At 55.0% G+C, this 26266-nt stretch overlaps 1 protein-coding gene across 9 annotated transcripts in view; it reads left to right on the forward strand.

Moving 5' to 3' along the window:
- The window catches only part of NCOR2 (nuclear receptor corepressor 2), a 186626-nt gene that overhangs the window by 151249 nt on the left and 9111 nt on the right, over window positions 1-26266 (forward strand). For all 9 annotated transcript variants that reach the window (XM_085321029.1, XM_085321031.1, XM_085321033.1 and 6 more), the window contains exons 22-38: window positions 1213-1368; window positions 1971-2110; window positions 2191-2296; window positions 3752-3856; window positions 4855-4958; window positions 7144-7294; window positions 12682-12834; window positions 13292-13378; window positions 13872-14149; window positions 14931-15294; window positions 18700-18927; window positions 19624-19869; window positions 21530-21679; window positions 22141-22287; window positions 22401-22563; window positions 23165-23598; window positions 25997-26140. In XM_085321029.1, the coding sequence (XP_085177155.1) occupies window positions 1213-1368; window positions 1971-2110; window positions 2191-2296; window positions 3752-3856; window positions 4855-4958; window positions 7144-7294; window positions 12682-12834; window positions 13292-13378; window positions 13872-14149; window positions 14931-15294; window positions 18700-18927; window positions 19624-19869; window positions 21530-21679; window positions 22141-22287; window positions 22401-22563; window positions 23165-23598; window positions 25997-26140 (3156 nt within the window). The remainder of the gene's footprint in view (window positions 1-1212; window positions 1369-1970; window positions 2111-2190; window positions 2297-3751; window positions 3857-4854; window positions 4959-7143; window positions 7295-12681; window positions 12835-13291; window positions 13379-13871; window positions 14150-14930; window positions 15295-18699; window positions 18928-19623; window positions 19870-21529; window positions 21680-22140; window positions 22288-22400; window positions 22564-23164; window positions 23599-25996; window positions 26141-26266) is intronic.

Below are 26266 nucleotides of genomic sequence, written 5' to 3' on the forward strand. Positions count from 1 at the left end.
ACAGCTGGGTTTTGGTGCTCAGAAGAAGGAGGGAGCTGCTCTTTGAACATCCCAAGCAGGACTCCTCAGGCACTAGTCGCTTTTTGGCCTTGGATCAGCTTTTTTATAGCCTGGGTGAACCCAGTATGGCATCTGGTATAACCTGAACCAGATAATTTCAGGAAGCTTTCCTGCCTTAGGCCCAGATGCCTTGCACTGGAACAAAAAGCAACCCCACTCCCTGCGGAGGAATCCTGTCTTCGTGGCCGCGAACTCGTCTTGATCTTCATTTGCCTTTGACTGTGTCGTAAAACACAGTTGTCCCAGGTGTTCAGCGAACATCTGGTCACTTCAAGCACGGAGTGTTGTTCCCTGGTTGTCCAACAAGCTGATGGCTTTATTTCTCGTTTCTTCCAGCAGACTGCAAATTGTTTATAATCGGCAGCCGTCTTTTAAGGGCGGTTCAACTTTTGCATTACAGTGTGATGAGGAAATGAGCTGGTTGCCTCCACGTCCTTGCTCTCCAGTGTCCGCTGCAGCAGGAAGGGGGACCGTGTGCCTGGGGCTCCCCCGACACCACGTGTGGTTTGAAAGCACCAAACTGTGCCTTGCAGCGAAGGCATGGCTTCGCCCCTCTGGCCCAGGGTCACTGCACAGACTGTGTGGCCGCTAGCGAGTCGGAGGCAGCCTCATCTCCTCGCATGCTGCAGATGGGTGCCGGAAGCATGCCGGGGTGCTGGCAGTGCATGGGTTCTCGGCGCTGTGCCCAGCTCCCAGCCACCATGCGGGGCTGCAGCAATTGTGCTGGGGAAGAAGGCAATGCCGAGGAAAAGCATGAGCAAGGGGAGCCGAGAGGAAGGTTGTTTCACCTCCATTCTTCTTCACCTCCACAGAGGTCCCAGCTGGCAGTGAGCTTCTGAGGAGGCGATGGGGAGAGTCACTAACACAAACAGCTTTTCTCCCCAGTGCATTTCAGGCATCTGAGTAAAATGGATGCAAACCAAGGGAGCAAAATTAAAGCTTTTATTTATTTATTTATTTATTTTGGTTGGGGAACTCTGCACCCCTCTTGTGCCTGGATCACTCTGAACACAAACCGCTGCACTCTGGCAGCTCGATCCCACTCTCACGCTGTCTCTTACATCAGCTCTCCCCCTGTCCCCGGAGACTGCACGTCCGTGGGACACCTTGGGTGCCGCTTAGTAAACTGTTCCCTTTCTCTTTTCCTTGCAGAAAAGCCAGTGCATTTCTCGTCCATCGCAGAGGCTCAGAAGCTAAGTGCAGAGCAGACCGCTGCCTCGTGCTGGCCTCCTGTCCTGTCCTACCCTCGGGATGTGATAAAAACCTCTCCCCAGGCAGAGCCCCACTTGTTTCAGTATAATCCTGCAGGCAAGTGAAAGCCATCCCTCTGCGTGTCTGCTCTGTCTGTCATGGCCTGAGGCTGAGGACAGATGCTGCGATAGCAGCCAGCATCGCAGCTCACTCCCTTAAATCAGTGCAGCCCTTCTCTTCTTGGAAAAGAGAAGAGGCTTCGACAGAAACCCACTAACCCTTCTGGTTTTGCCTCGTGTGGAGCAGCCTGCCTTGCCAGCACTGCTGAGCTGGGGCCTGCAAGGTTCAAGGAGGACCACTTGGGTCTCCCAAGTCTAGTCGGGGAATGTGCTCCGTCACAGATGGGAGATGTGGGCGCTCCCCAGGCCACCTCAGTGCAAAGCTGCCCTGGTTTGCGCCCACCCTGCTATCCCTCCCCAGCTGGAGGGCACAGAAGTTGGGTGCAGAACATCCCCTAGCTGCAGAAGGGGAGAGGTAGTAATTTAAGCTATTCTGGTTTGCAAAGTGATGATGCAGCTTGGGTCCCAGTCCAGGGTCACAGCCAGCCAGTTTCACATATTCATCCCAGCTTGCTCGCTCACTTGCCCTTTCTCGCTCCTGTTGTACATGCTGCTGCTTTGTCTTTCCTTGGCCTTGCTAACACTGTGTTTCCCGTGCAGGACACCCCATCCCGCTAAACTTGCATGAGAGTTCTCGGTCAGGGCTGCAAAGACTGACGAGCATCTCAAACCCTCCTCCCCTCATCTCCTCCACCAAGCATCCCTCTGTGCTGGAGAGACCCGTCGGGTCCATTTCCCAGGTAAGAGGGCAGTACCCACCCGCAGAGACACATCGCAGGGGGCTGCGAGCTGCATCCTGACCTCTCCTCTTGTGTCCTAGGGCATGCCCATTCAGCTTCATACCCCCTACAGCTCCGAGCATGCAAAAGTTCCTGTTGGCTCCATCACCATGGGCCTGCCGCTGACCATGGATCCCAAGAAACTGGGTAAGAAACTGGAAGGCAGTTCTTGCGTGCTTGAAGAGCCGTGGGGAGGGCGTTCGCGGGTTGCTCTTTGGCTGACCTGCCCATCCGTGATGGCTTCCAAACAACCCCAGTGCGGCAGGAGGCAAAGGAGCCTTGCGGGACCCTGCTGGTCCCAGGAGCTGGGGATATCTCGGTGAGACAGAGCTTCTCTGCCCGAATGCAGCCTGGGCAGCAGAGCCCTTACAGGGCTTGTCTGATGGACTGTGTGATGTGGTTCAGAGGTGCCCGAAAGCTGAAGCACAGCTGAGCCGCCAAACCTGGGGCGAGGAGATGCACAGAGACAGGCTGGGGGCGTCCGGCGTCCCCCCATGGCTAGCCTGCGTGACGGGGAGCTGCCTGCTGCATCCCAGAGGAGCTGCCGTGGCCCAGTGCACCTTGCTCAGGGGAGAGGAGGAGCGCAGTAAAAGCCAAGGAGATGCAGAAGGAACCAGACCTGATAAGAGGATGAAAGGATTAGTCAATCGGGACAGTAGAGCCGGAGGGAGCTAAATTCATGCAGCATAGGGAAGGGGTAACTCTGTCAGGAACACATCCCAGGCTATAAATACCTTCCAGCTAAGCTGTGATTGAAGGAAGGAAGCACATTGCTGTTCTCACAGGCTGGTAGGATAAAGAGTAAATGGCCTGAAGCGAACAAAGAAAGTGTTTAGTCTGCAGATTTGAAAGCATTTCTTAACAGCACGAGGAGTTGGGCAAGGGACTGAGGCTGCGGGGAGGAATTCAGGGCCTGACCCTGCGGCAGGACCCGTGCGAGCAGGGATCAGCGCGTGCTCCCGGGGCAGCCACCAAGCCGACCTCCCGCTTCCCTGCGTGTTTGCGGCGGCAGCAGCAGAGGCTCTTGGCCAGCAGCGTGGCTCTGCACGAAGGCGTGCTCTCCCTTCTCCTCGCCCCCCCAGGGCCCACGGGGCGAGTCGGTGGAGCTGGTCGCTGGGCCTGCCCGCGCCTGGGGCTGCGATGCGATGCCTGTAGGGGAGGCAACCCCGGGCGCTGGCCTTTCCAGGAGGCTCTGCGGTGCCGCTGTGCGGAGATCCAAGGGCCAGTGTGCCCGGGTCCTCTTACAGCCGGCACTGCGGTCTTCAGCCCTTTCCAGCCGGCTCTCCGCCGGTGCCGAAGGGGGTTCAGAAACGGCCGCTCGGCCGGCCTCGCCGGCGGCTCGCCAGCGGTGCCCTTGCCGAGGCGCGAGCCAGGAGCTGCCGTTCGCTTATCACCTGCGTCTGCGCCTTCTGCCGACCGTAATGGCAGCAGGAGCAGCCGAGGTCGTCTCACGAGGCAGGCAAGGAGGTGCAAGCTTCCAGCTTCGTGAGATTAAAGCCCAGAGCAGTGGCTGCAAAAAGCAAGGAGAGCAGCTCAGGCTGGGAGCTGGTGGGCTGTGGCCCGCGCGCCGCAGCTGCCTGATACCTGGTTAATGTTTTCCAGTGCCTTTTCCCGGAGTAAAGCAGGAACAACTTTCTCCTAGAAGCCAGGCCAACCAGCCGGAAAGTCTGGTTATGCAGCCGGCCCAGGAGGGCTCCATCCTGCGGGGTGAGTGCGGAGCCAGCCAGCCGGGCGCGGGAGACGGCGCCCTAAGGCGGGAGGGGAGGGATGCGGGCGCTGCCAAGCGTGGCGAACGCCGCTGCCGGCTCTGCCTGCCCGGTAATTTCTAATTTGATTTCTGGGTTTCTGCCCAGCTGAAGGTGCCTCTTTCCCTCTGCTCTCCTGATGGCCGGATTCCCAGAGGGGGTGGCTGGATAGGTCTGTAGAATATCTGCGATGGATGCCAAGATGTTCTAGCCTTCTCCCAGAATCAAGGCCTCAGGCACTGATGCGGGCGGGAGTTCTCTGTTTTTCTGTTTAAGGGGCACCTCACAATATTTTGCACAACACAGCAAAGCAAGACTTGTTTAAATGCCATTAATTGATTTTTCAGGCTCTTCATTATTACTGCTGCAGCTGGGCAGGGACCACTTTTCGTTTAAATCTAGTCCTGCTATTTTTCTTTCCCTATAGCTAAGAAGAAGAAAACAAGTGCACAAGTCTTGCCTTTAAGTGCTAGTTCTGATTAGTGAAACCCCCCGACTAATGCAGTCAGATGCAGGAAGTGCGGTGGATTGGCGCTGGCCCAGCACGGATAACATGCGAATGAACTCAAACCTCCTCGAGCTGCATCTCTTTGGAGATCTGCTCTGATCGTATCAGGAGAGGCTGACACAGGCTGTCCTTTCTCCTGGGCCTATAAATCTGCCCAGCCCGTTCATGAAAGCAGCAGAGAGATGGTGGCCTCAAAATAACCGCAGAATGTTATTTCCTCCTCCTTGCTCCAGGCTCAACAAGACTGGCTCCCTTGGGGAACGTGGTGGGAAGGGCCATGCGAGATGTTGGATTTAACCTGAAATCTCGTGGAGGGCTTCCCCCTACGTACAGCTCGGCTTGCTAGAGATCGAGTTGAATTCTTCCCATTTAGCCATGGGCACTCTCAACCCTGCAGGGTTTTATGCTGTGTGACAAATCTGGCCACAACTCACTGGCTTTGTGTCTTACAGGTACTTCCCTCGGCTCTGCCTCGGGAGGGAGCATCACCAAGGGAACGCCCACATCCAGGCCCCCTCCGGAGTCGCCCATCACGTACCGAGGGTCCATCACGCATGTAGGTCTCTTGCTCCCTTGAATTTGCTGGGTGGGTGTTGGGTGCTGCAGTTTGTGCCGCTGGGTGCGGGGGGTGAGTTTGTGAGATGTGCTGCGCGCGCATCCCCGGGGCTGAGCAGCACAGCACCGTGCGGCTCCCTCCCCGCGGAGCCATGAGCAGCTCTGCGGAGAGCTCAGCAAAGGGGCTCTGGGCACGTGCCTGAGAGCAGGCGCGAGGCACCAGGGCTGCACAGCCAGGGCAGAGCGGGAGACGGCGGCGAGGAGGCGGATTTGTTCCGGGCTGCAGCGGGAGCTTTTGCAAGCAGCCCCAGCTCCGTTTGGCGTGAGCCCTGTCCCGACACCCAGCCCTGTCCCGTTAGCCGAGCCGGCAGAAGAGCTATGGAGAGTTACAGCACGTCTGAAACCCCCTTTGCTTTAAGTAGCTGTCAGGAACATAGGCAAAAGCAGCTTTAAGGGGCCTTGAGAAAATAGTCTTGCCAGCACAGGAAAGTGAAGCGGAGACGGGTGGAGGGCCCAGTTCAGGCAGAGGAAACGGAGAGGCTGCAAGGTGCATGTGAGGTTACGAGGTCTCCTGCCAGTGCTGAGCACGCTGTGCTGTAGGTCCTGCCCAAAGACTCTCTCGAGCAGGAAGATACTTTGGCTTTAATCTCCACCATCCATCTTCAGAAGAGCAGCTGGCAAGCGGGCGATAGTTTTTGTGGTGTGAGTTATTGCTCATCTGGTAACAGAGTAGAGAGCATAAAAAACAGAAAAATCTGTGTCCTGTGGGGATTTTATCTGGCTATCATTCAGATATTTAAAGCCACTCACACTCTGATTTTTGCCTGCCTCCCTCAAGGAGGGTGAGCATGTTCCCTTTGGCTTTGGGGACCTGAAACGACGTCCTGGGTCAGAGCAAAGGCTCATCTTGCCTGGTGCCCTGTATCCAGCAGCTGCCAGGAGTGGATGCTTGAGGACTGTAAATAACCCAAGAGAGCAAAAGCATGCTCCATCCCCTCGTGTGCCCCTCGAGCAGCTGTGGCACGATGGGTGAGCGTGAAGTTCAGAAGATGAGCAGGGTTTGTTTAGACTCTGGTTTACACCCAGCTGATTAATCCATCTAGAATTCCTTTGGCTTGGGAACGAGGTACCAGCCGTAGCCAGGGCTGCCCTGTTGCTCCCGGAGAGGGCATTACCCGCGGCTGCCCCGGCACCGGCTGGCCCGGCGGCCTGCCTCCCTCTCCTCCCGCTCCAGAGCAGCCCCCGTTCCTGCCGCAGCTCCCGGTGCCATGGCTGATATTTGATCTCGGATTAGTCATCCAGTTCGCAGAAGGCAGATCTTGAATATACGCTCTCTGCTCCGAAGCCATCTGTCATCACTTGCTTTCAAATCCCCTCTGAGCACGTCCGCGGAAGGAAGGCGACTCACCTGGGGCTGGGAAAGCCAGGACTGGGGGTGCTGCGAGTGCGAGCAGTCGGAGCGGCGAACCCGCGTGCTGGCCCGGCCCCGAGGCCGCAGCAGGTCTGGGGGCGGCTGGCGCTGTGGTGGGCGCAGAGCAGGCACGTCTCTGAGCTGGGGCGAGGAAACAGCCTCTCCTCGAGCATTGGCACGACCTCGAAATGCCAGCAAGGCCGGCGCAGCCCTGGCTCGTGCTTGGTATCCCTTGGTGTTAGCAGCAGCCTCCGCATGGGGAACGAGCACCTGCCCGCTCCGAGCTGCCCTCTCCCGCCCGGGTCGGCCCGCGGGGCGCGCAGGCTCAGCGTAGCGACCTGGCAGCAGCCGGCAAGCGCCTCCGCCAGGCGCTTTATTCTGGAAAGTGCGGGGAAAAAGAGGGGGAGAGATTTGCAGCTCCGGGCTCCCCGGGGCGCAGCGCGAGCGTAGCCGGCGCTGCCCGGCGCCCGCGGGCAGCCAGGCCGGGCTCCTCGCCCCCCGGCGCGCGGTGCCTGCCGTCTCCGTGCTGTCCTCACCCCCGCCTCTTCCCAGCAACCTTACACAAATCACGTACCTTTTTACCGCTCATCGTTATTGTCCTCATCAATAATTAAGCTGCAAATTTCTCGCTGCTGGCCCCGGCAGGAAGCGGAGGCCGGCGCGCTCTCCCCGCCGCCCGGCCTCCCTTTTGGAACAGAGTGTTCCTGTGTGCGCGAGCGCTCGCTTGCTAATTGCTTGTGACACTGTTAAATATGGATCTTGGTGGCTTTCCAAGGGCACCCCAGCAGAAGTGCTGTACAAAGGAACCATTACCAGGATAATCGGAGAAGACAGCCCCAGCAGAGCAGAGAAAGCGAGAGAGGATGCCATGCCCAAAGGACATGTCATTTACGAAGGGAAGAAGGGCCATGTGCTCTCCTACGACGGTAAGTCTGCGTCCCCTGCCTCTTCAGGACAGGCGCCGGGGGCACGCGCGGTGCCGGCTGGGCTTCGGGAGCTGTTCGAGGAAAGGCTGGCGAGGGGTGACGCGCCAGCTTCGTTCCTCTCCCTTCTCACCCCCGCGTCCCTCTTGCCCGCCGCCGCGTGTTGCTGATCTCGCCTGTGACGCCGGCTGGCGGACGGGCAGGAGCGGAGGTGCCGAGGGAGGCAGCCACGCGCGGGTCTCCTGCCGCCTCTCTGGACGCGCTGGGTAAGCGGTCTGCGCCTCCCTCGTGGCCGCCGTGCCTCCTGCCGTGGCCCCGGCTGCCTGGCACGGGGCAGCTCGGCCCGGCCGCGCGCTGGCGGCAGGGCCCGCTGCAGCCGGGGCTGGATGCAGTTGCAGCCTTCGGTGACTTGCCGCAGGGGCTCGGATCCCCGGATCCTGTGCGTGACCCTGCTCGGTTGGGTTTGGGGCTGAGGAGCTGGCGAGGGTAGCGGAGCAGATGAAGGGGTATCGCCTTCGCCGCGGCACGCCTGTGAGCAGGAGAGCATGCGGAGGGGTGCAAGAGGACCCCCGTGGTCAGGCTCAAGGTGGTGCCTGTGAGATGGAGGCAAGTGAATTTGGCCTACAGGTTTATTTGGATATCAAACTTTCTGCGTGCAGCATCTCCACGCCCTGCAGCTGGTGCCTGCTGCCCTGCAGGAATCCTCCTGGGGCACAGCAGCACTGTGCCTCAGTTTCCCTGTGGCATGGGGGAGCTTGTAGCTGCCTGTTCCCCAGGGTCCTGGCATGAACAGAGGTGTGTGGGGTGCTCGGCGTGTCCTTTCTGTGTGACCAGCGTGACAGACAGCCTCGAGCGGCACAGCGCTGAGCAGAGCTAGGAGGAAACGGGCAGCTTCTTGAACCTTCTCCTCCTCTTCGTTAGCCAGCGGAGATGAGCAGCACATCCGGGCTGGAGGAGATGGAGGCGATGCCGCTCGCGGAGCCGTCAGTTTGCAGGGTTATGGCTGGGGGTCCTGTGCCTCCCACTGCTGGCGGCTTGTCCCGGACCTCAGAAAGGACAGGGCTGGCACGGTGCGACGTGGGTTGACCTGCACTGGGAGTTGGTAATGAGTCAGCCCTGGCTCTTCCAGACCCCGGCACGATGGAGTCAGGGTGCCTTGCTTGTGGTCTGCATTATCACAAGAGCTTTGCTGCAATATCTGTAGCTGTTGGAGGGGCAAAGCCATTCCCTCGTCCAGCAAGGAGCCCGTGAGCTGCGTTTGGCGTGTTGCTGGTTGCTATGGCCTGCTGCCCGGAGGTGCTGAGGACCCCAAAGGACCTGCCTAGCGGCCCATCTGCATGCAGTGCAGACTGCCCTCTGCGTGTTCGGCGTCACTTACTAACCAGGCCGGCCCCGTTGTCTGGGCAGAGGACAGCACAGGGACGATCCTACCGAAGCGAACGCGGGACAACTGGCTGCAGCAAGCCTGACGTTCAGGCTCTTCTAAGAGGGCTGCAACCCAAAAACTGTGTCGCGGCTTGAAGCCCTGCTGCATGGTGAAGTGCTTCCTCGGTCCCCGCCGAGGCTGCCTCGCCGCGTTTGCAGTATCAGCATGCAGGCACCAGCTGTTACTGCCTCCTCTGCGCCTGCTCCTCAGACAGCAGCGCTGGCCATAAAAGCCTGTCTGCAAGCCCTGGTGGCTTCCATTACAGATAAGCAGATGTTCATCTCCAGTGAAGCTAGAAATGACTTCGTGCTCTCCTCTCGCTGTGTGCTGGGTCAGGCATCTCCAGGCTGCGGCTGCCTTTGGCGGGGAGCCTGGCTCCTCCGCGCCCAGAGCGGGGACGCGGAAGGGCTGAGTTATGGAGACCACCTCCTATAGGAGACCACCTCCTATAGGCCTCTTCTTGGGACTCTCAGCCCCAGGGCCTTGGTGTGACAGTGGCCAGATACCAGAGCATGCTTTGGCACGCCTGTGAAGAGCCGTCCAGCAGAGACGTGTCATGTCTGTTCTGAGTTGAACTTAGAGATGACAAAGGACCAGATCCTAATCTCAGTTGCATCCACCTACCTCAGCAGTTTGCTCTTAGATCAGATGCCCTGCTGCATGCGTGTGGTTTCCCCAGAGCTGCAGTGCCCTCCTTGTTAACCCGTGAGGAGAAAGCCAAAAAGGGGAAGTCCTTAAAGTTCCTCCTCAGTGCCTTGGCCACGGGCACTGGGCGCTCTGCGGTCGCCCCACAGCTTTGTGCCCTCCAGGGTGGTGCAGAGCTCGCCCAGTCTGGCATTGCTGCAGCCAGTCTCCAGGTGTTCACCTTCCCCCCAAAAAGGATCAGGCCTTCAGTGCTGCAGACCTCAGGCTCTCTCCCCAGATGTGCTCCCGTTGCCTTCAGTTTGTGGCTGCATGTTGCAGGCTGGTTATTGCACCCAGAACTGGAAGCAGAGGGGTTAAATCCAGCTGTTGGGTACAGCATGCAAGCTTAGGCTGAAGCCACCTCCCTGCACACGCCTTGGTGCTGCAGGGACCTTCAGGACCAGGGTTGAGGCCTGCTCCGGTTGTGCCTTCTGCCTACCGCCTAGAAGCCGACTTGTCCCTTGCCTGCCCACGTTTGCTGTCAACTCTCCCCTCGATAAGTGTCACTCCAGGAGGCTTGTGTCAGCATGCCCTTTGGGACAGTTGGCAAGACTTGTCCCGAGGAGAACGCAGGAAGAGTTTCGGGACTTGTTTGTGCAACAAGCTATTTTAATCTCCTGTGCCCAGACTTAGAGTCAAATGAGGCTGATCTAAAAAGTGGTGCCACCAGGGGGAGAGACAAGGAAGGCTCCGAGCCACGCGAGGGTGGTACGATGCTGGCTGCCCACGCCTGGAGCTGGCCACTGAGCTGTGATCCCCCTTGGAGTGATGAAAGGAAACCTGAAGATCGAAGTCTTTCCCACTGCACGTCACCATGCTTCCTGCCATGGATCCTGACCCGTGGGCAGCTGCAGCCCTTGGAGCGCGGTGGCATCCCAACCCAGGCAGTGTCCTGCAGGGAGCCAGCCGTCCCTGGCGTGGGAGGCAGGCTGGGCACTGCCCGGCGCCTTTCAGCGTGCTTTTCACAATGCATGTCCTTGCTTTGGGTCCAGCTTGTCCTTGAAATGATGAGCGCAGCGCCGCTGGAGCTGACTCGCTGGCAGGAGGCCTGGGGAGGACTGGGTCTCCCCATCCCACTGCACACCCCAGAACAGGGGCTTCACCATCTCCAGGGCTGGCCCCTGACTGCATTTGCATGGAGGGAAGCTACGAGATGTGATTCCTCTGCAGGGTATCATGCTCTTTTTTCTCCACCAGCTTCCCCTGGCATGAGAGGTAGGCCTGGAGGGCTAAGAGCATCCCATCCTTGAGATCCCGAATCATTGGCGGGATCCCGGCGGGAAGGGACGGAGACGTCACACCCTTGTGGGCCCTCGCTTCTGGCCTTTGCCTCTGCTAAAGGAGAGCTTTCCCTGACATCCAGCCCAAGTCCCCCCTGTTACACCCAGAGCCTGTTGCTTCTTATCCTACTCCTTGCAGACATGGATGAAGAATGAATTCCTTCCTCTCCATGGCAGCCTTTCACATGCTTGCTAGCATTTATCATACCCCAGGGTCATCTCAGCTGCTTCTGCAGCCTAGCCAGCTCTGCTGGCTATCCCCTTTCCCCAGCACAGCACTAGGAAGGCTTCAAATCCAGAAGTGAGAGAGTTAAAAGATTAAATAAATAAATAAATTTAAAAGACTGAAATTGTTGGTGATTATGAATTTTGGCAGGCAGAAAAAAAATTGCAAATTCTTTAGTGTCATGAGGGTGCTTAAAATAAAAGGGCTGTAATGAGATGAGATCCTGTAGCATGTGCGAGCTGAATTGTGCTAGATTGGTTATTCTCATTCCGCCTATGATTGCTAATGGCTTGTGCAAGGCAAGGGACATGTTTGTGGAGCGATTTTCTTTCTGCTTAGTCTTTCTCCTCCCATGCGCCCTCCTCCTGCTTCTCCGCGACACAAAGGGGACCCGGGACCGTGTTCCCTTCTGCAGAAGGGCTGTTCGCAGCAGATGTGCCGTGACAACAGGGTGCAGGAACATCACCCCCTTCCTGTGCCTCAGGGTGCTTGGCTGCTTCCTGAACGTCGCCCGCGGATTTCTCCCACTGAACGAGTCTGAAGCGGAGGCTCAGGGACACCTCCTGTTTCCCAGAACATACCCCAACCCCTTCTTGGACTGAGTGGGTGCTGATTGTGAAAGCTGGTAGAGGGTGTGAGGTTGTAGTAATTCCATTTTATTAATTACCGGTTTTGCAGCAAAGAACTTTTGTTCCCAGTTCTCCATGATGGAAATAATGTTTTTAACGTCTCCTTTTTCTCTAATTGTATAAACCACATTCTGTGCCCCTGAAAGAGGAGGATCAGGGCGCCGGCATTTCTTGGCAAGCAAGACCAGATAATGGGCAGAAGTGTTTATCTCTCCAAGCCAACATCATCGCTTGGAGCTCATTACATAAACACGGGGCATTCAGCTGGATCAGAAAGCGCTTGGTAAAATCACAACTTGCAGCACACGATGGAGGAAATTGGACTACAGTGACAGGATGGATTTGGCACAGCAGAGCCAAAGGCAAAGCGTGGCTTTTGAGACCACGGAGCAGGCTGTGCCAGGCAGCCCATCACTTACGGAGAGCGTGGCACAGCCTAGCACTGGCAGAGAGGTGGGGGCTGTAACTCAGGAGAACTTGTCTGCCTTGGGTTTGCATAAGAATCTGTTTCAGGTTTGGAAGAGGCTGTGGTCTGTGGCCTGCAGTGAGTATGATACTTGCTCCGCCAGTCCTGTTTTGATGCATAGGACTTTTCACTGCCTGTCCCAGACATGCACACTCATTGCTGTTTCAAAGGAATTTATTTTCTCTGCTTTGCTTCACCCCCCTCTTTTGCCTGCTTTTCTCACCCAGGGAGTGTCTCAGCAAATGTTAAGACTGGACAACATCCCAAGCAGTAGGTGTCTAGCAGAAATCAAAACAAACAGAAAAAAATCCCCAGAATCACAAGGCCAAGTTCAGTGGGAATTGCAGCTACTTACACCCGAGCTGAGCTTTCTCCATGGTGTCTCACTGCCTACATCTGGCCAGCAAGGGGGAGGAAGGGAGTTGGGCAGGGTAGATGCTCCTACCCAAGTAGGAGGAATAGGATTTGGAATTTGAGGCAGGCAGGGAGGAGAGAAGACATCAGATGAATTTCTTGGAAGCCAACCTTGTGCAATGTTACTTGCAATGCCAAACAGTGGCTGTTGCTCAGATAGGATCTGATCTTTCAGCAAAATATGCAAATACGAGTAAACGCCCTCCTTCAGCAAGTCCCAACTTTCCATGCTTCTGATGTTGCTTCTCTGTGTTCCCTCTCCCAGGTGCTGTTGCTGCTTCTCAATGTCCCAAAGAAGATGGCAGGAGCTCAGGAGCTTCGCATGAGACCACAGGAACCAAGCGGACCTATGATATGATGGAGGGAAGGATCAGCAGGGGCTTATCAGCCCGTGATCCGTTATCTGCCAGCATTGAAGGTGGGTCTGGGTAAAACCTTTCACCAGTGCTGTATTGGTAGTGACAGGCAGAAACCCCATCTTTTCTCTGGTCTGTTTTATACATCTTTCTATGCCTATATTCTTATCCTATTAGGATCTACCATAGGGCGCTACCCAACGACTGTTAGCTAGGATTAGTTAATTACTGTAACAGTGGTTAGGCACATCCCATAGCACATGCTGACAGGGCAGCATCTGAGCATCATGGGAAAACAAGGGATACACACTAGCCTATTTGCCTTTGGTTTCTGACCTAGTATTCCAGTTTCAGGATTACAAAAAAAGGAAACACATTTAAAAAAGAGAAATTAAGTTATTTAAAAATTGTTAATTCTTTTTTCATTGTCCCAAGAGCCTCTGGTCCTCTGTTACTGTGTGTTCATTGTAAATGGACTTCTGTGTCACAGCCCAGCGTTTCCTCTTGGATCTGTTCTAGGTCTCATGGGTCGAGCGATCCCTCCAGACCGACACAGTCCTCATAACCTAAAGGAACAGCATCACATCCGGGGCTCAATAACACAAGGTAATGCCAGCAAGCAGGACAAGGCCACAGCCAGAGGTAATGTGTGAAAAGAGTTGTGCAACTGATGCTCTCACACGTGTGACCCCTCATTTGTCAGGTTAGAGCAGGAGGAACCAAACACGGACGTGTTGTGGTCCAGTTGCAGATCTCTGCAGTTTTGGTTGTGTGGTCAGAGAGAGATTTTGAGTCTTTCTCAGCTTCTGCCTAACTCAGCTTTCACTGAAGTCAGGGGTGAAATTCCCAGCTACTCACATGAGGGTGGATTTAGACTGGTGCAAAATGGATCCAGAAGCTGGCAGTAGAAGTGAGGAAGTCCTGTTGCATTAGTGGCGTAGCTGCTGTATAGCTGCTGTATGTGCTCAGCTGGCTACTGGTCCCTGAGCTCTGTGCCTTAGCTAGAGATCCCCCTGGCCTCAGCATCCTGTGGGGACTGTGAGCTCAGTGTCTGCCTGGGGAATCACCCCACTGCATCATCTTCTTGGGGGGGTTGCAGGAATACCTCGGTCCTATGTGGAGGCCCATGAGGACTACCTCAGAAGAGAAGCCAAACAGCTCAAGAGGGAAAACACTCCACCAAGGGACTTATCTGATGCCTACAAGGTCAGGTCTCATGAGGGCCTTACTCCACTGAAAATGAAACCAGCCCATGAAGGCCTGGTTGCCACAGTGAAAGAAGCAGGAAGATCAATCCATGAGATTCCCAGGGAGGAACTGAGGCGAACGCCAGACATCTCTCTGACCAGGCCTCTGAAGGAAGGCTCTATTACACAGGTGAGTATGGGGTAAACAGCATATGGGACATAGCACCACAAGTGTGATCAGTCCTACTGAAGCTGTTGTCCTTGCACAGACCCTGGGGGAACCATTCCCACATTAAAAGGAGAGAGGAGAGGGCTTCTAAAGTTGCAAACATGTCACTGGTCAGCATTTAGAGTCTGCTTAGATACACATTCTCCCTTCCTATCCTCTCTTAGCAGAAGAGTACACAACTCGGGATGGCATGTTCCTTGGCATGTTAAAAAAAGCGATGCTCCATCCACACATGCATGCTTAAGAGGCCACATTTGGCCCTTGTTCAAGGCCAGAGTCAACCCCGTGCCCTTGGCACTCTGAGTATACACAGTCTTGGCCTCTTCCCTTTATGGGCAACTCAGCAAGGCTGTTACATAGGGTGAAGCGTGGCATGCTGTCTCGTGTCGGCCACCAAATATTTGGAGGGTTCCCATGGCATCTGGTAGTTCTACCTCATTTCCCAGCGTGTGTAGGAGAGAGGTGTGATGGGCACAGACCGCCTTTGGCAGTGACTCATCTTCATCGTGTTGGGGCACAGCAAGGCAGGCAACATGAGCACCCCACCCTGCCCTGCTCAGTGCAGTCCTGTTACCTCTGCTTCACTGAGGGCTGTTGCTCTTTGAGAAGCAAACTGATGTTGCTGATATGTGGACCCACTGAGCTAGGAAGCACAAGTCACATTGAAAATGTTTGGCATGCGACCACTGTATCCCCTCGTGCTCTGTGCCCCTTTGACCTCCCCTCTGCCTTGTGTCCCCAGGGTACCCCACTGAAGTATGACAGCAGCTCTTCCTCAGCAAGTACCAAAAAGCATGACGTCCGGTCCATCATTGGCAGTCCTGGGAGGACTTTTCATTCAGTGCACTCACTGGATGTCATGCAAGACCCAAGGAATCTGGAGAGAGCTTATGAAGAGAGCCTGAAAAACAGGCCAAGCCCAGTGACAAACTCGGGTGGCTCGATTGCCAGAGGAGCTCCCGTGATTGTGCCTGAGCCAGGAAAGCCACACCAAAGTGCCCTTGCCTATGAAGATCACCAGGCAGGACACAGCACAGCGTTCAGCAGCCATTTGCACAGAGGATCTCCAGTCTCCACGAGGGAATCCACGCCACGGCAACATGAAGGTACTTTGAAACCCTTTATTTGATGCTAAGACTTAAAGTGAGCTGAACAAACAAGATGTGCAGGAAGTTGCTGTTGACCCCACTTGTGTACCTGCGTAGTTCCTGGCAGGTGCCCGTCTAACCCGTTCTCTACAGCACCCAGCAGCTACCTGCACCTTGCAGCTGCAGGCTGACTCATGGGAGCTGGGACCACCGCCAGGGATGGCTGGGGCTCAGTACCCTTCCTGTAGGAGCTGCAGAGGTAGCTCTGTGTCTGCACTGGTGTAACGGAAAGCTAATTCAACCCCGGCTTGGGAAGCTGCTGCTTTTTAGAAAGCATTTCTGTGACCTAGGGTTGACGTAGGGCACCCTAGTTTCTAAAGGCAGGCAGGAAGGCAATGCTTGGAGCACTAGTTGGGGGGATTTTCACATTCTTTTCACCAGGCTGATGAGTGTTTGCCTACCCTATGTGTTTATGCCTCATCTCTCACCTCAGCACCTGCATGCCTCACTTCCAGGAACATCTAATCCCTTCTAAGCTAGTAGATCTGGGCAGTTCATCCAGTCTCTGAGATCTGCCATTTCTCCAGGCTGATCTGCCAGAGCCTGGCAGGGTCTTCCTGCTGCCCTTGGTACTGGTCATCTCCTGTCCCCGGTGCCAGAGCAGGGGCTACTGGGGACCAGGCAAGTCTGGCCATGCTCTGGTCTGCAGATCTACAGTGCCTGGTGAGATGCACTCAGTAGAACCAGAGCACAGACCAAACAGCTCTCTCTATGGAGCATTTGTGAGTGGGGTCAGTACAGAATCCAGTCCATAAAACACTCTTGTCCCACGTCCTCCTGCCTCCCAGCTCTCAGGGGGTTGTAAACCTGACTCGCAGCACATTTATTTCAACAGTCACCACCCATCCTCTCCCTGTCCCACCAGGACGCCAGGGTTTAGGAGTCCTTAGGCAGTGTAAGGCATCACCTTTCTCCATCTCCAGCAGATGCGATTGCCAGTCTCTGGCATGGCTGGAGCAAGAGGATGTCCAAGCCATGGCCACTGTACACATGGTGTCCCCTGTTGGGGTTTGCACCAGCAGACTATTAGCTAGCTAGTAACTACAGCAGCCTGCAAGCACCACTGGCCGCAAGCTGTGGCAGTGCTTCAGAACGGTTTGCATCACTCACCTGCAAATCCCCATCCTAGACCGAGACTCTTGCATGATTTAGGGGCTGCAACATGAGATGGTGCAGTCTGCCCAAAGCCAAGGCCAGAACCTACCTCCTGCGAGAGGAACGTGAGACTGGGCTGTGAAGTGCAGTGCTTGGCGCAAGCCACCTCCAGGCCGCAAGCAGCACAGAGCTTCTCCATAAAGCCTCCAGCACTTGCTCGTTGCTGGCCAGCTGCAGGTCAGACAAGAGTCAGCACGGCAGTTCTCTCCTGGACCTTGTGGTCTGCACTGTGTCCTGTTGCTGCAGTCTGTGCTATCTTTCTAGTTAAGGCAGTTATTCCCACCAAGAAGGGAGCTGTATTTTGGGGAAGCTTGCCGTTGCTTGGTGGCTCCTTGATATCTGCACATATGGTGAACATGCTGTTCTGACACTGGAGAGGCAACACCCAGGCTGTGGAGAGGCTTCTCAAGGGAAAACTCAAATGTTTCTGCAAAGCGCCAGCAGGAAAGCAGAATCCTGCATGGCTCAAGATCATGGGGTGTTGGGGTGCAAAGGATCTGCAGAGGCTGAGGAGTCTCTAAAGAGGAGCCCCTATAGCATGTGTCAAAGTTGGAAGGGAGCTTTCCCAAGCCAGTTAAATCTTCCTTCTGCCTCTGCAGTAGGCTTGGTTTTTTTTCTTTAGCAGCCATGCCAAGTCACTGAGGTCTGTGAAAGGAGAGGGAGTGGCGGTTCGCATAACCCGTGTCGTAGCCATGGTTATTTGAAAGTCAACAACAACGAGGCTGGATTTTTCTGCATGCGTACGAGGGGATGTAAACACCCCATGCAGTGAGCGCAGAGAAGCCAGGCATCCGACCAGGGCCAGCGCCCTGAACTGGCCGGGGCGGCTGCACTTGCTCTCCGCGCCAGGGCCAGCTGGGCAAGGACTGGGGAATCGCCTCGCTGGCAGTCTGGTATGCTGTCCGTCTGCCTGTCTGCAGACATGGGGTTTTCCTGCGCCTACTTGGCTGATGGAAAGGATGGGCTAGCTTAAATATTTTTCTGAATTGGTGGGCTCATCTACGGGCCGTTCGATGCAAGAGGTACACATTCACGGCATATCGGGGCAGCTGTCTGCATCCGCTGCTCCCCCAGCCTGCTGGTGGGGCATGTGAACCAGTGACACTCGTCCCAGGCAGGGCAGGAAGGGCCACTGGTGCCCAGCTCAGGCTGGCCAAGCTGAGAGAAGGCCCTGATGTTCTTCCAGCCTCCTCTCCACCGATTGTGAAAGAACTGACGGCTCCAGAGAGCGGCTGGTGTTTGAACCCTCTGAACTGTATTTCATCACTGCTGCTGGGAGTTTCTGAGGTCCCTTGTTCAGCCTTGCAGCATTAATCTCTTCCTTGCTGGCGTGCTGAGGATGCAGAACCAGGCTCCTCTGTGAGGTGCTTGTGCAGGCCAGGGTGAGCTTGTCCAGCCAACATGTCACAGGTCTCTTGCTGGGCTCCCGGCTGGGGAGCATTTTCAAGCTGTGAACAGAGAAACACAAACCCAAGTTCAGTGAGCTTAAACTCACTGCGCTTCCGAAGGCTGGGCCACCACTGGGAAATGCTGAGGGGTCCTAGATAGGAAGAACTTGAAAGCTGTTGTCTTTGAAGCTAGACTAAGGTCTTTGCAGAGGGCAACCATAAGGTAGATTAAGGGGGAAGTTTTGCCTCTGTTCCCTTCAGAAGCAAAACCTGGCATCTGGCATGTGTTCCCCGCTATAACGGTGCTCCGGAGGAGCTGCCTCAGGCCTCCAGTTGCTATGTGAGGTTTGCATGGAGGTCTTTGCTGAGGAGGCCATGGAGGTTGCATTGGTGAGGGGTGGTGGTGTGGAGGAATCGGGAAATCCTCTCATACAGCTCCTGGCACCAGCTGGCCTCCATGGCTCTGCTTCCCATTATGCAAAAACAGGGCCGTGTATTGCCTCAGGGTGGAGGGGACAAATTGGTCGGTATTTGTCCCTTGTCTCGTGCAAATGCTGTGTGGGAGAGCTGTCCCCAGGGAACATGCGCGCTCTGCACAGGCCTCACGGGAGTGACTTTCCCAGTGCTGCTGCTAGTGAAGATGAGGTTGCCTGGCACATTGCCCCTCGTACCTCTGCTCTTTCCCTCTCCTTTGGTCCCTTGGGAGGTGACAGACAAGGGCAGGATATTGAAAGTCCCCTTGAGGCCAGCCAGAGCTGTGGGTGTCCCTCAAGGCCATGACACTTGGCTTCTCTGACTCATTTCTTTCTGCTTGCTGCAGGGAGCATCACTGCTGGGAAGCCAGTGTCCCAGGACAGAAAGATCACCCCTACGTCACGAGAGCTCACCAACTCCAAGTCTCCACACGCACCGGTGGCCGAACACCACCACCCCATCTCCCCATACGAGCACCTGCTGCGGGGCGTGAGCGGGGTTGACCTGTACCGGGGCCACATCCCGCTGGCCTTTGACCCTGCTGCCATCCCCAGGGGAATCCAACTGGAAGCAGGTACTTTCTGCAGCAGGTTATGGTGGACTTCGGATTATTTTTCCCTTGCTAAGCTCCAAAAAGCTGAGGTTGCACTAGGCAAAAGCACTGCTTTTGGTTTGGCCGTGGTGGATCTGGCTTTAAGCCCTGCTTTATCCAGACTATCCTCCACAGGAGATAGTTTGGATTTTTATTGGTGTAACAGGGGATCAGTTTGGCCCTTCTCCTTTATAAGCTGTGTAATGAGGCGCAGCCAAACGTGCCATCACGGGCTTCACGGCTGTCTGCTTCGCCCCAAGCAGTGCCCGGAGACTCATCAAAACTAGATTGCTTTAATTGTGCCTCACCTCTGGAGCTGCGTCTGCAGCATTCTCCTCACCCGGTTGCCTCTGTGTCCTGACCAAGTATCTCCAGCAAATGCTGAGCCTCTGCCAACTGTGCAGTTTAAGGCCCTGAGACAGCAAAAAGAAAAGCCCTTCTGGCTTCCTCCACCCCCAAGCTCGTGAAATCTGATGTTCCCAAAGGCAGGACCTGCCAGCCAAGGGCCAGGTGGACAAGCTTTTGTGTTTGCTGAATCAGGCATGCGGTGCCTCTGAATGTGTCCCTTGCTAATGCAGGCAGCCTCCACATTTCCCCCGCATCAGGCCCTGCCTGCTCTCTCCCAGAAACCAATCTCCGAAGAAATCCACTTTCTTTCTGCGTCTTTGTCTCTCCCAGCTGCTGCTTACTACCTGCCGAGGCATCTGGCTCCGAGCCCCACCTACCCCCATCTCTACCCGCCGTATCTCATCAGAGGGTACCCAGACACGGCCGCCATGGAGAACCGACAGACCATCATCAACGACTACATCACCTCCCAGCAGATGCACCACAATGCCGCAGCCACGGCCATGGCACAGCGGGCGGACATGCTACGCGGCTTGTCGCCCCGGGAACCTTCGCTGGCTCTCAACTATGCAGCAGGTCCTCCTAGCAAAGTGCTGTTTCGGGGAGGGGGGTTGGTGACGTTTTTATATTTTGGGAGACAGCTGGGTCAGATCCAGAGGTACCAGCTTGTCACCTGCTCCAAAGCTGTGGCTGGGTCTAAGAGCCAGGCCAGCAGCATGGAATCACCCAGCAATGTAGGAGTAGCATCACTTGATAGCTTTGGGGAGGAGGATTGCTGCTTTTTTCACTGTCTTTAGTTTCTCGAGGCTCCTCGTCTGCAGCTCTGACATAGGATTGCAAGTCAGCCAGCATCTGAAGTACTCCGTGGTGCTGGGAGCCCCCTCAGGAGCTGCTGGGAGAAGGGAGAAGTCCTTGGGCTCAGTTCTGGCACCACAGCGAGCTCGCAGCCTGAGCAGGCGGCCGGGGCAGCAAGCTGTTACTGCAGGGCCCATCAGGGAGGCAAAGCAGGCTCTGAGGCCAGGTGGCTGTGTTGGTTAGGGATCCGAGAGTGTCTCTGGCAGGCATGGCATCTGCCTCCTAAAATTCGCCCCTGCTCTGGCTACATTATTGATTTCTGCTTCCTGTCCTAAGCTGACAATTAGATTTGCTGCAGGCATCCAGACAGCTGTTGGATCGCTCTCCAAAAAGGGCTGTTGATAGTTGGGGGCAGGAAGTAATTCCTGGCTCCTCAAGGTCTCCAGGGATGTGCAGCTCCGCGGATCCGTGCCAGCAGGGCTGCTCTGCCGGGCTGTCACGAAGCATTGCGCACTAACCACTGCTTTGCCCTGCTCTTCTGCAACCCTCGGCCCTAGCGGGAGAGGAGCAGGACAGGCAGCAGGAGGCTCAGACTCAAACGAAAATGAGTGGGATGCAGCTAGGAGACATGGCAAAAGAGGGAAAGAACAGCTCAGTACAGTTGACAGTTGGGTCACTGGCAGGATAGTGGGACCAGATTGAAATCCCGTAAAACACAATAAGAAAGCTAAAGGGAAGGGGCCAAATTGTAGAGCTGCTTCTGCGTTTTACAGTCTTCGGCAGGTGTCCGTGCTGGGGCAGTAAACCCCATGGCAAGGAAGGCTTTTCAGCCTGGCCCTTGTGGCCTTTGAAGATAAAAAATGCTCCTAGTATTATATGTGGCTTTTTTGTGAAAGAAACAGAGCTTACTTCAGGGGTTACATACACAAATGTGCTGTGTGAGGTACGTTCCTCCTGCCTTTTCGGCGTGCAGAGCCAGGCCAGTCTGGGTCTGGCTGGCTGGGAGGAACTGCAGCCGATGCTGGCTGTAGCCCTCTTGCTCTGCTTGGATGGATCTTGGCTTTCCTTCTCCCCAGCGAGCCATTGAAAAAATCAGGTCCCTTTTGGTGCAGTTGGATGGCTGAAATTAAAAACAGCCTGTTTGGGGACAGAGGGGGAACATATGACACCTGTTACAAAGCATCTTTGGGGAGAGAGGAAAGAAAAAAAAACAAGAGAGAGTTTCCTGTGCTGAATTGTTCCCAGCAGCTGGGCACTGTAGTTGCCCAAGGAGAGTCCTCTCCTCTCACAAGCAGCGGCTGGGGGCTGTGCTTGCACTTCTCACTCCACACCGGAGCAGCGGGATGGGTCGACCTTCCTGAGCATCAATACCTACTCCGACATGACCAAGATGCAGCAGCTCAGTATAATCCTGACAGTCCTCTCACTTCTCTCTCTCTAGGCATCATCGACCTGTCCCAAGTGCCACATCTACCTGTCCTCGTGCCTCCTACCCCCGGTACTTCCGCCACCTCCATGGACCGCATCACCTACCTCCCCGGCCCCCCTCAGACCTTCAGCAGCCGACACAGCAGCTCCCCACTCTCCCCAGGTAACACTGTCAGGTTGCTTTTTCCATAGGAAGATGATCGGGCAGAAGTCCCTTAAATTATTCAGGATCATAAGCTCACCGTACCAGCACAGATCAGGCAGTGCAAATTCATTCGTATTCATGGATCAAACTATTGGTTCCCTCAGACGAGATCCTTCTTGGGTCATGCTGAGTTTGCTCATTGGAATCTTCCTTGCTTTTCCCCTGTCTCCCCTGAAGCAACAGCTAGCAAACAGTTTTGTGTGAAGGTTATGTTCAGGAGAAGGTGCCAGAATAGCTATTGCATGACTTGCTTGGGCTTTGTCACACTGGTTTTCCTGGTCTGTTCTCCTCTAGGTGACCTTGAATGGAGCCATTGCTTATCTACTGCATAGACAAATTGATCTGAAGAGCAGGCAGTGTTCCCTGCCAGGGAATTGCAATGCCTGCAGCCCTTTCATTGCCTTTCGGTCTGGTTTCAGGAGGCCCCACACACATGACCAAACAGTCGGGATCATCGGTGTCTGAACGTGAACGGGATCGGGAGCGTGAACGTGAACGTGAGAGGGAGCGCGAGAAGTCCATCCTAGCATCCACCACTGTGGAGCATGCACCTATCTGGAGACCAGGTAGACTGGGGAGGAGCCTGACACAACTTCTCAGGGCTAGTCCTGGGTGGAAGGCTAGGGTTGGGACTGTAGCCGAAGGGATGAAGAAGTCCATAATTATATCTGCCCCCCAGGTACGGAGCAGTCTAGCAGCCGTTCATCCTCGCACTCTCACAGCCACCAGCACTCTCCCGTCTCCCCCCGCACCCATGAGACCATCCAGCAGCGCCCCAGTGTACTCCACAACACGAGCATGAAGATCATCTCCTCGGAGAACCCCACCCCTTCCGTCCTGCGGTACGTCCCCCCACTAAGGTCACTGTCATTTGCCCAGATCTCCACACTGTGGCTGGCCACAGCGGTTGGTTAATGACCATTGGTTCATCTACTACTGAGATTGAGCCAAGGGTGTTTTTTGCCTTAGATCTCAGGGAGAGTGAGGCTGGAGCTTGCAAAAAGTTGTGATGGGGAGAGGCAGATTTTGGTATGCCTTTCCTTGGTTTTATCTAGTGGCTTTAACTATTACCACAAAAGAAAGCAGGAATGTTTGAGGGCTGTCTGTGACCAAATACAGATATCACTCCTTTTACTGAAAGTTTCCTCCTCCTGGGGTTATGAAGATCTATGGAACTTGTTCCATCTCTGGTTGATTCATTCCAGCTGCAGCAAATAATCCTATGGACAGCTATTGCAGGGAACACCTGGGTGGTGGAGACTCAGTCTGAGCCCTTGTCACCTGCTCCAATGTGGGCCAGCTGAACACTTAGAGTTCTGTGAGGACCTTGGGACAGACAGGGCTAATACCTAGGCCCCCCCAGGGCTCTGGGGAATGAGTAGCAGCAGTTCCCTTTGGCCACTTGGTTCTCTTATCTTTGCCTCTTTTTCTTTTGCCTTGAAGATCCTCGTCCACCACTACCACATCGCCGGTCCGCTCTGCAGGCTTCCCCTCAGCCTCCACCCTGCGCTCTTCCATGGGGGCAGTGGACAGCTATGCAGCCATGATGGACCCAGCCGTCCTTCAGAAGGAGGCCTCGAGGGCCCGAGAAGCCAAGGTAGAACGTCCCCAGACTGACAACAACATATTCACCTCAAAGCTACCTACTGGGGCCAACCTAGAACAGTCGTCTTCACCTATTAAAGCCATGGAGTCGAGGCCTTTACCCGCCTCTGGTCCCGGTTCTTCTCATCACTATAGCAGAGGACAGGGGAAAAGCCAGCAGCACCATCACTCTCTGGACCAGCAGCACGCAGCCTCAGGCCCTGAGCAGCACAGCAGAGAAAAGAGTCAAAGTAAACCCTTTTCAATGCAGGAACAGGAGCTCCGAGCACTCGGTAAGACTACCACGACAGCAGCCAACTTCACAGATGTGATTATCATGCATCAAATTTCTTGCAATAAGGGGCAGCGAGAAAGAGGCTTGCTAAGTAACAACTCCACTAGTGATGGTAAGAAATTGGAGGGGAGGGGTGAGAGAGCAAATCTGTGGCCTGAAGCTGATTTTATTTTGTTATTTCTTATTTTTAGTTGCACATTTCGGCTATTGGTTTTGTCAGCTCCCCGAGTGTGTTTGTCCCTCTGCTTCCCAGTTGTTATGTTATTCCGGACTTTGTGTATGTTTTAGGGATCTGCCCTTCTCCCACCCTCTGTTAATTTTTTCCATTGCTAAGTCTTGTTTTTCAGAAGTCATTCAATTCCTGGTATTGCTTTTTACGGACAATAGCAATTTGCTAATTCTGATTTCCCCATAATTAGAAATTCCCAGGCAGTCTGTAAGAAGCAGTTGTGGGTAATAAATCAAATAAGCGAAGAGGAGAGCACGACAGGGCCGCTGGCTGTCAGACAGGCGTGTTCCTGCTTTCAGTTGTGCCTTTGAGCATGCAGGATCTCAAAGCGCTTTGCAGGTTGCTGAAGGTGTAGCCTTGATGGGATACACTCACATAGTGTCCCTAGTGGTGGATGTGGGATAAGAGGAAAATGTGGACAGGGAGTTCAAGAATCGCTTAACCCAGCCATACTCTGCAGCTATTTCCAGAGTAGGCCACAATAACCACTCAACAGCAATCTTGTGTACAACACGAAAGCAGTGGGATGAGTTTTTCCAGAAGAAGATGCAGGAAGGGAATTAAGACTCAAGGCCTGGGTTAATCATGTTGGGAAAACTCTGGGAAGAGCTGTCGGCTTTGCCCAGAGAATTCGTCCAGATGTGTCAGTGTGTAGAAGTAGCAGGCAGCTGCAGTGATTTAATGGGGCACTTCCTTCAAGTTGGAGCATCTGCCAGCGTCTGCTGTGGCCACCAGCACTGAGTGTCACTACCAAATCCCCCTTCCTGCAACACAATAGGAAAGAGTATGGAAAACACATGGAAAGGGCATGGCAGTGTGGTCTAGGGGAGGAGAGCTGCTCTCCCTTGGGCTTCCCAATCCACTCATCCCACTGCTCATTGATGTCTTCATGTCCCCAGCCCTTCTAAGAGAGGTCCAGGGCCCAGGATGTGCCTCTGGCCCTGGGCGTATTGCCCAAGTTAGCTTTTCCTGTACTTTTTTTCCTGATGTTAGTGCTTTCTCCAGCTGAATGTGAAGGAAGAGGGGCATCTTTTCAATCCATGAGCTGAATGAAAGGGTCTTGAATTCCCAAGGACTTGCTTAATTTTTGGTGCTTGAGAGGTCATGCTAGAGAGGGTGTCTTCCCCAGTGTGCAAGGTCGGTGCGTCAGGGCAGCTGTGACAGAGTCTGGGACTGGGCCCCCTCAGTCAGTGCTGCAGGTCACGTGCCAGATCCGCCTCAAACTGGCAGTTGCTAGGAATTCAGATTTAGGAGGTTAAAGGCCTGTTGAGATGAAAGTCGTAAGTGTTACCAAACTTTCTTAGCTGGAGAGAGGCAGTGTGTGTCTCCCTCACTGTAGACCATTGCATTGGGGGTTTATGGAGTCCAGAACACCTGGGTCCTTTGCCCCTAGTCTATAGAAGCACAGCCTGTCTGTGCCTCAGTTTTTTCTCTCTGCCAAAGATAATGATGGTCCATCATTCCAGCTTAGCCTGTTTTTGCAGCTCAGGGCACACCAAGGGCTCAAAAGGCAGAGAAGAGTCAAGGAGTCTTTTTGTCCCCCAACATGTCCCCCTCATGTCTTTGGAGCGGGATCTGGAGTCTGAAAGGCCTGGTATCCAATTTTCAAATCACTGATGTTGACTGCATTGGCCTTTGGGCTTTTCTTTCTAAAGCATTTTGAGATCTCCCTTGCAGGCCACTTCCCCTCACACGGGGGATTGCTGTCCCTCCTGGCGTAGCCTTGTTTCTGTTTTTTGTGTTTCAAAACAAAAGGGAGAGGGGCTGAGCATCGGGCCAGCCCTGAGGGGCTGAGTTTGATGCTGGTTCTCACGCTGTCACTGTGAGCTGCAGCATTCCCAGCTCTGTGGGGAACGCGATGTTCTTGTGGATGTCACCAGAAGGCAAAGTTGGAGGTAGCCTGAGAGTCCTCTCTCTGCAAGTGGGCACCCTCTCGGCTGCTGGGAGGGCAGATGCGCCTCGTTCTTGTTGCACACTGCCCTCTCCTCTCCGCTCTGTTCCTCTGGGGCTGCATCTGTTCCTCGCGATTTCATCTGCCTGGTCTTCCTTGACCTCTTCATTCTCCCCCTTGCTGAACGTGAGACTCCTCCCCAAAACAGCCATTGCAACGGCGCTCAGGAAGAGCAAAAGGAGCCCCACCATAAAGGCTCTTCTTCCCCTTCCTCAGGCTTCCATGGTGGCTACAGCCCAGACCGCATCGAGGCCGTGAGTCCCGTGAGCTCGCCCAGCCTGGCCCACGAGAAGGGGGCCAAGCTGCTGCAAGATCCAGAAAAAGGGCATGCAGAGCATGAGCTGCGACAGAAGCAGCAAGGTGAGGGTTGGCACCACGGCAGGGATTACCTGGCTCTCCATGCCCTCATGCTGTGTCAGGCCGTTGTTTGGTAGCTGAGGAAGAGGCGGCAGCTTTCATTCCTACTCCAGCCCTGTCCCTTGTGCC

This window comes from Rhea americana, unplaced genomic scaffold, assembly GCF_003343005.1.
Source record: "Rhea americana isolate MKP2758 unplaced genomic scaffold, rheAme1 scaffold_68, whole genome shotgun sequence".
NCBI lineage: Eukaryota > Metazoa > Chordata > Aves > Rheiformes > Rheidae > Rhea > Rhea americana.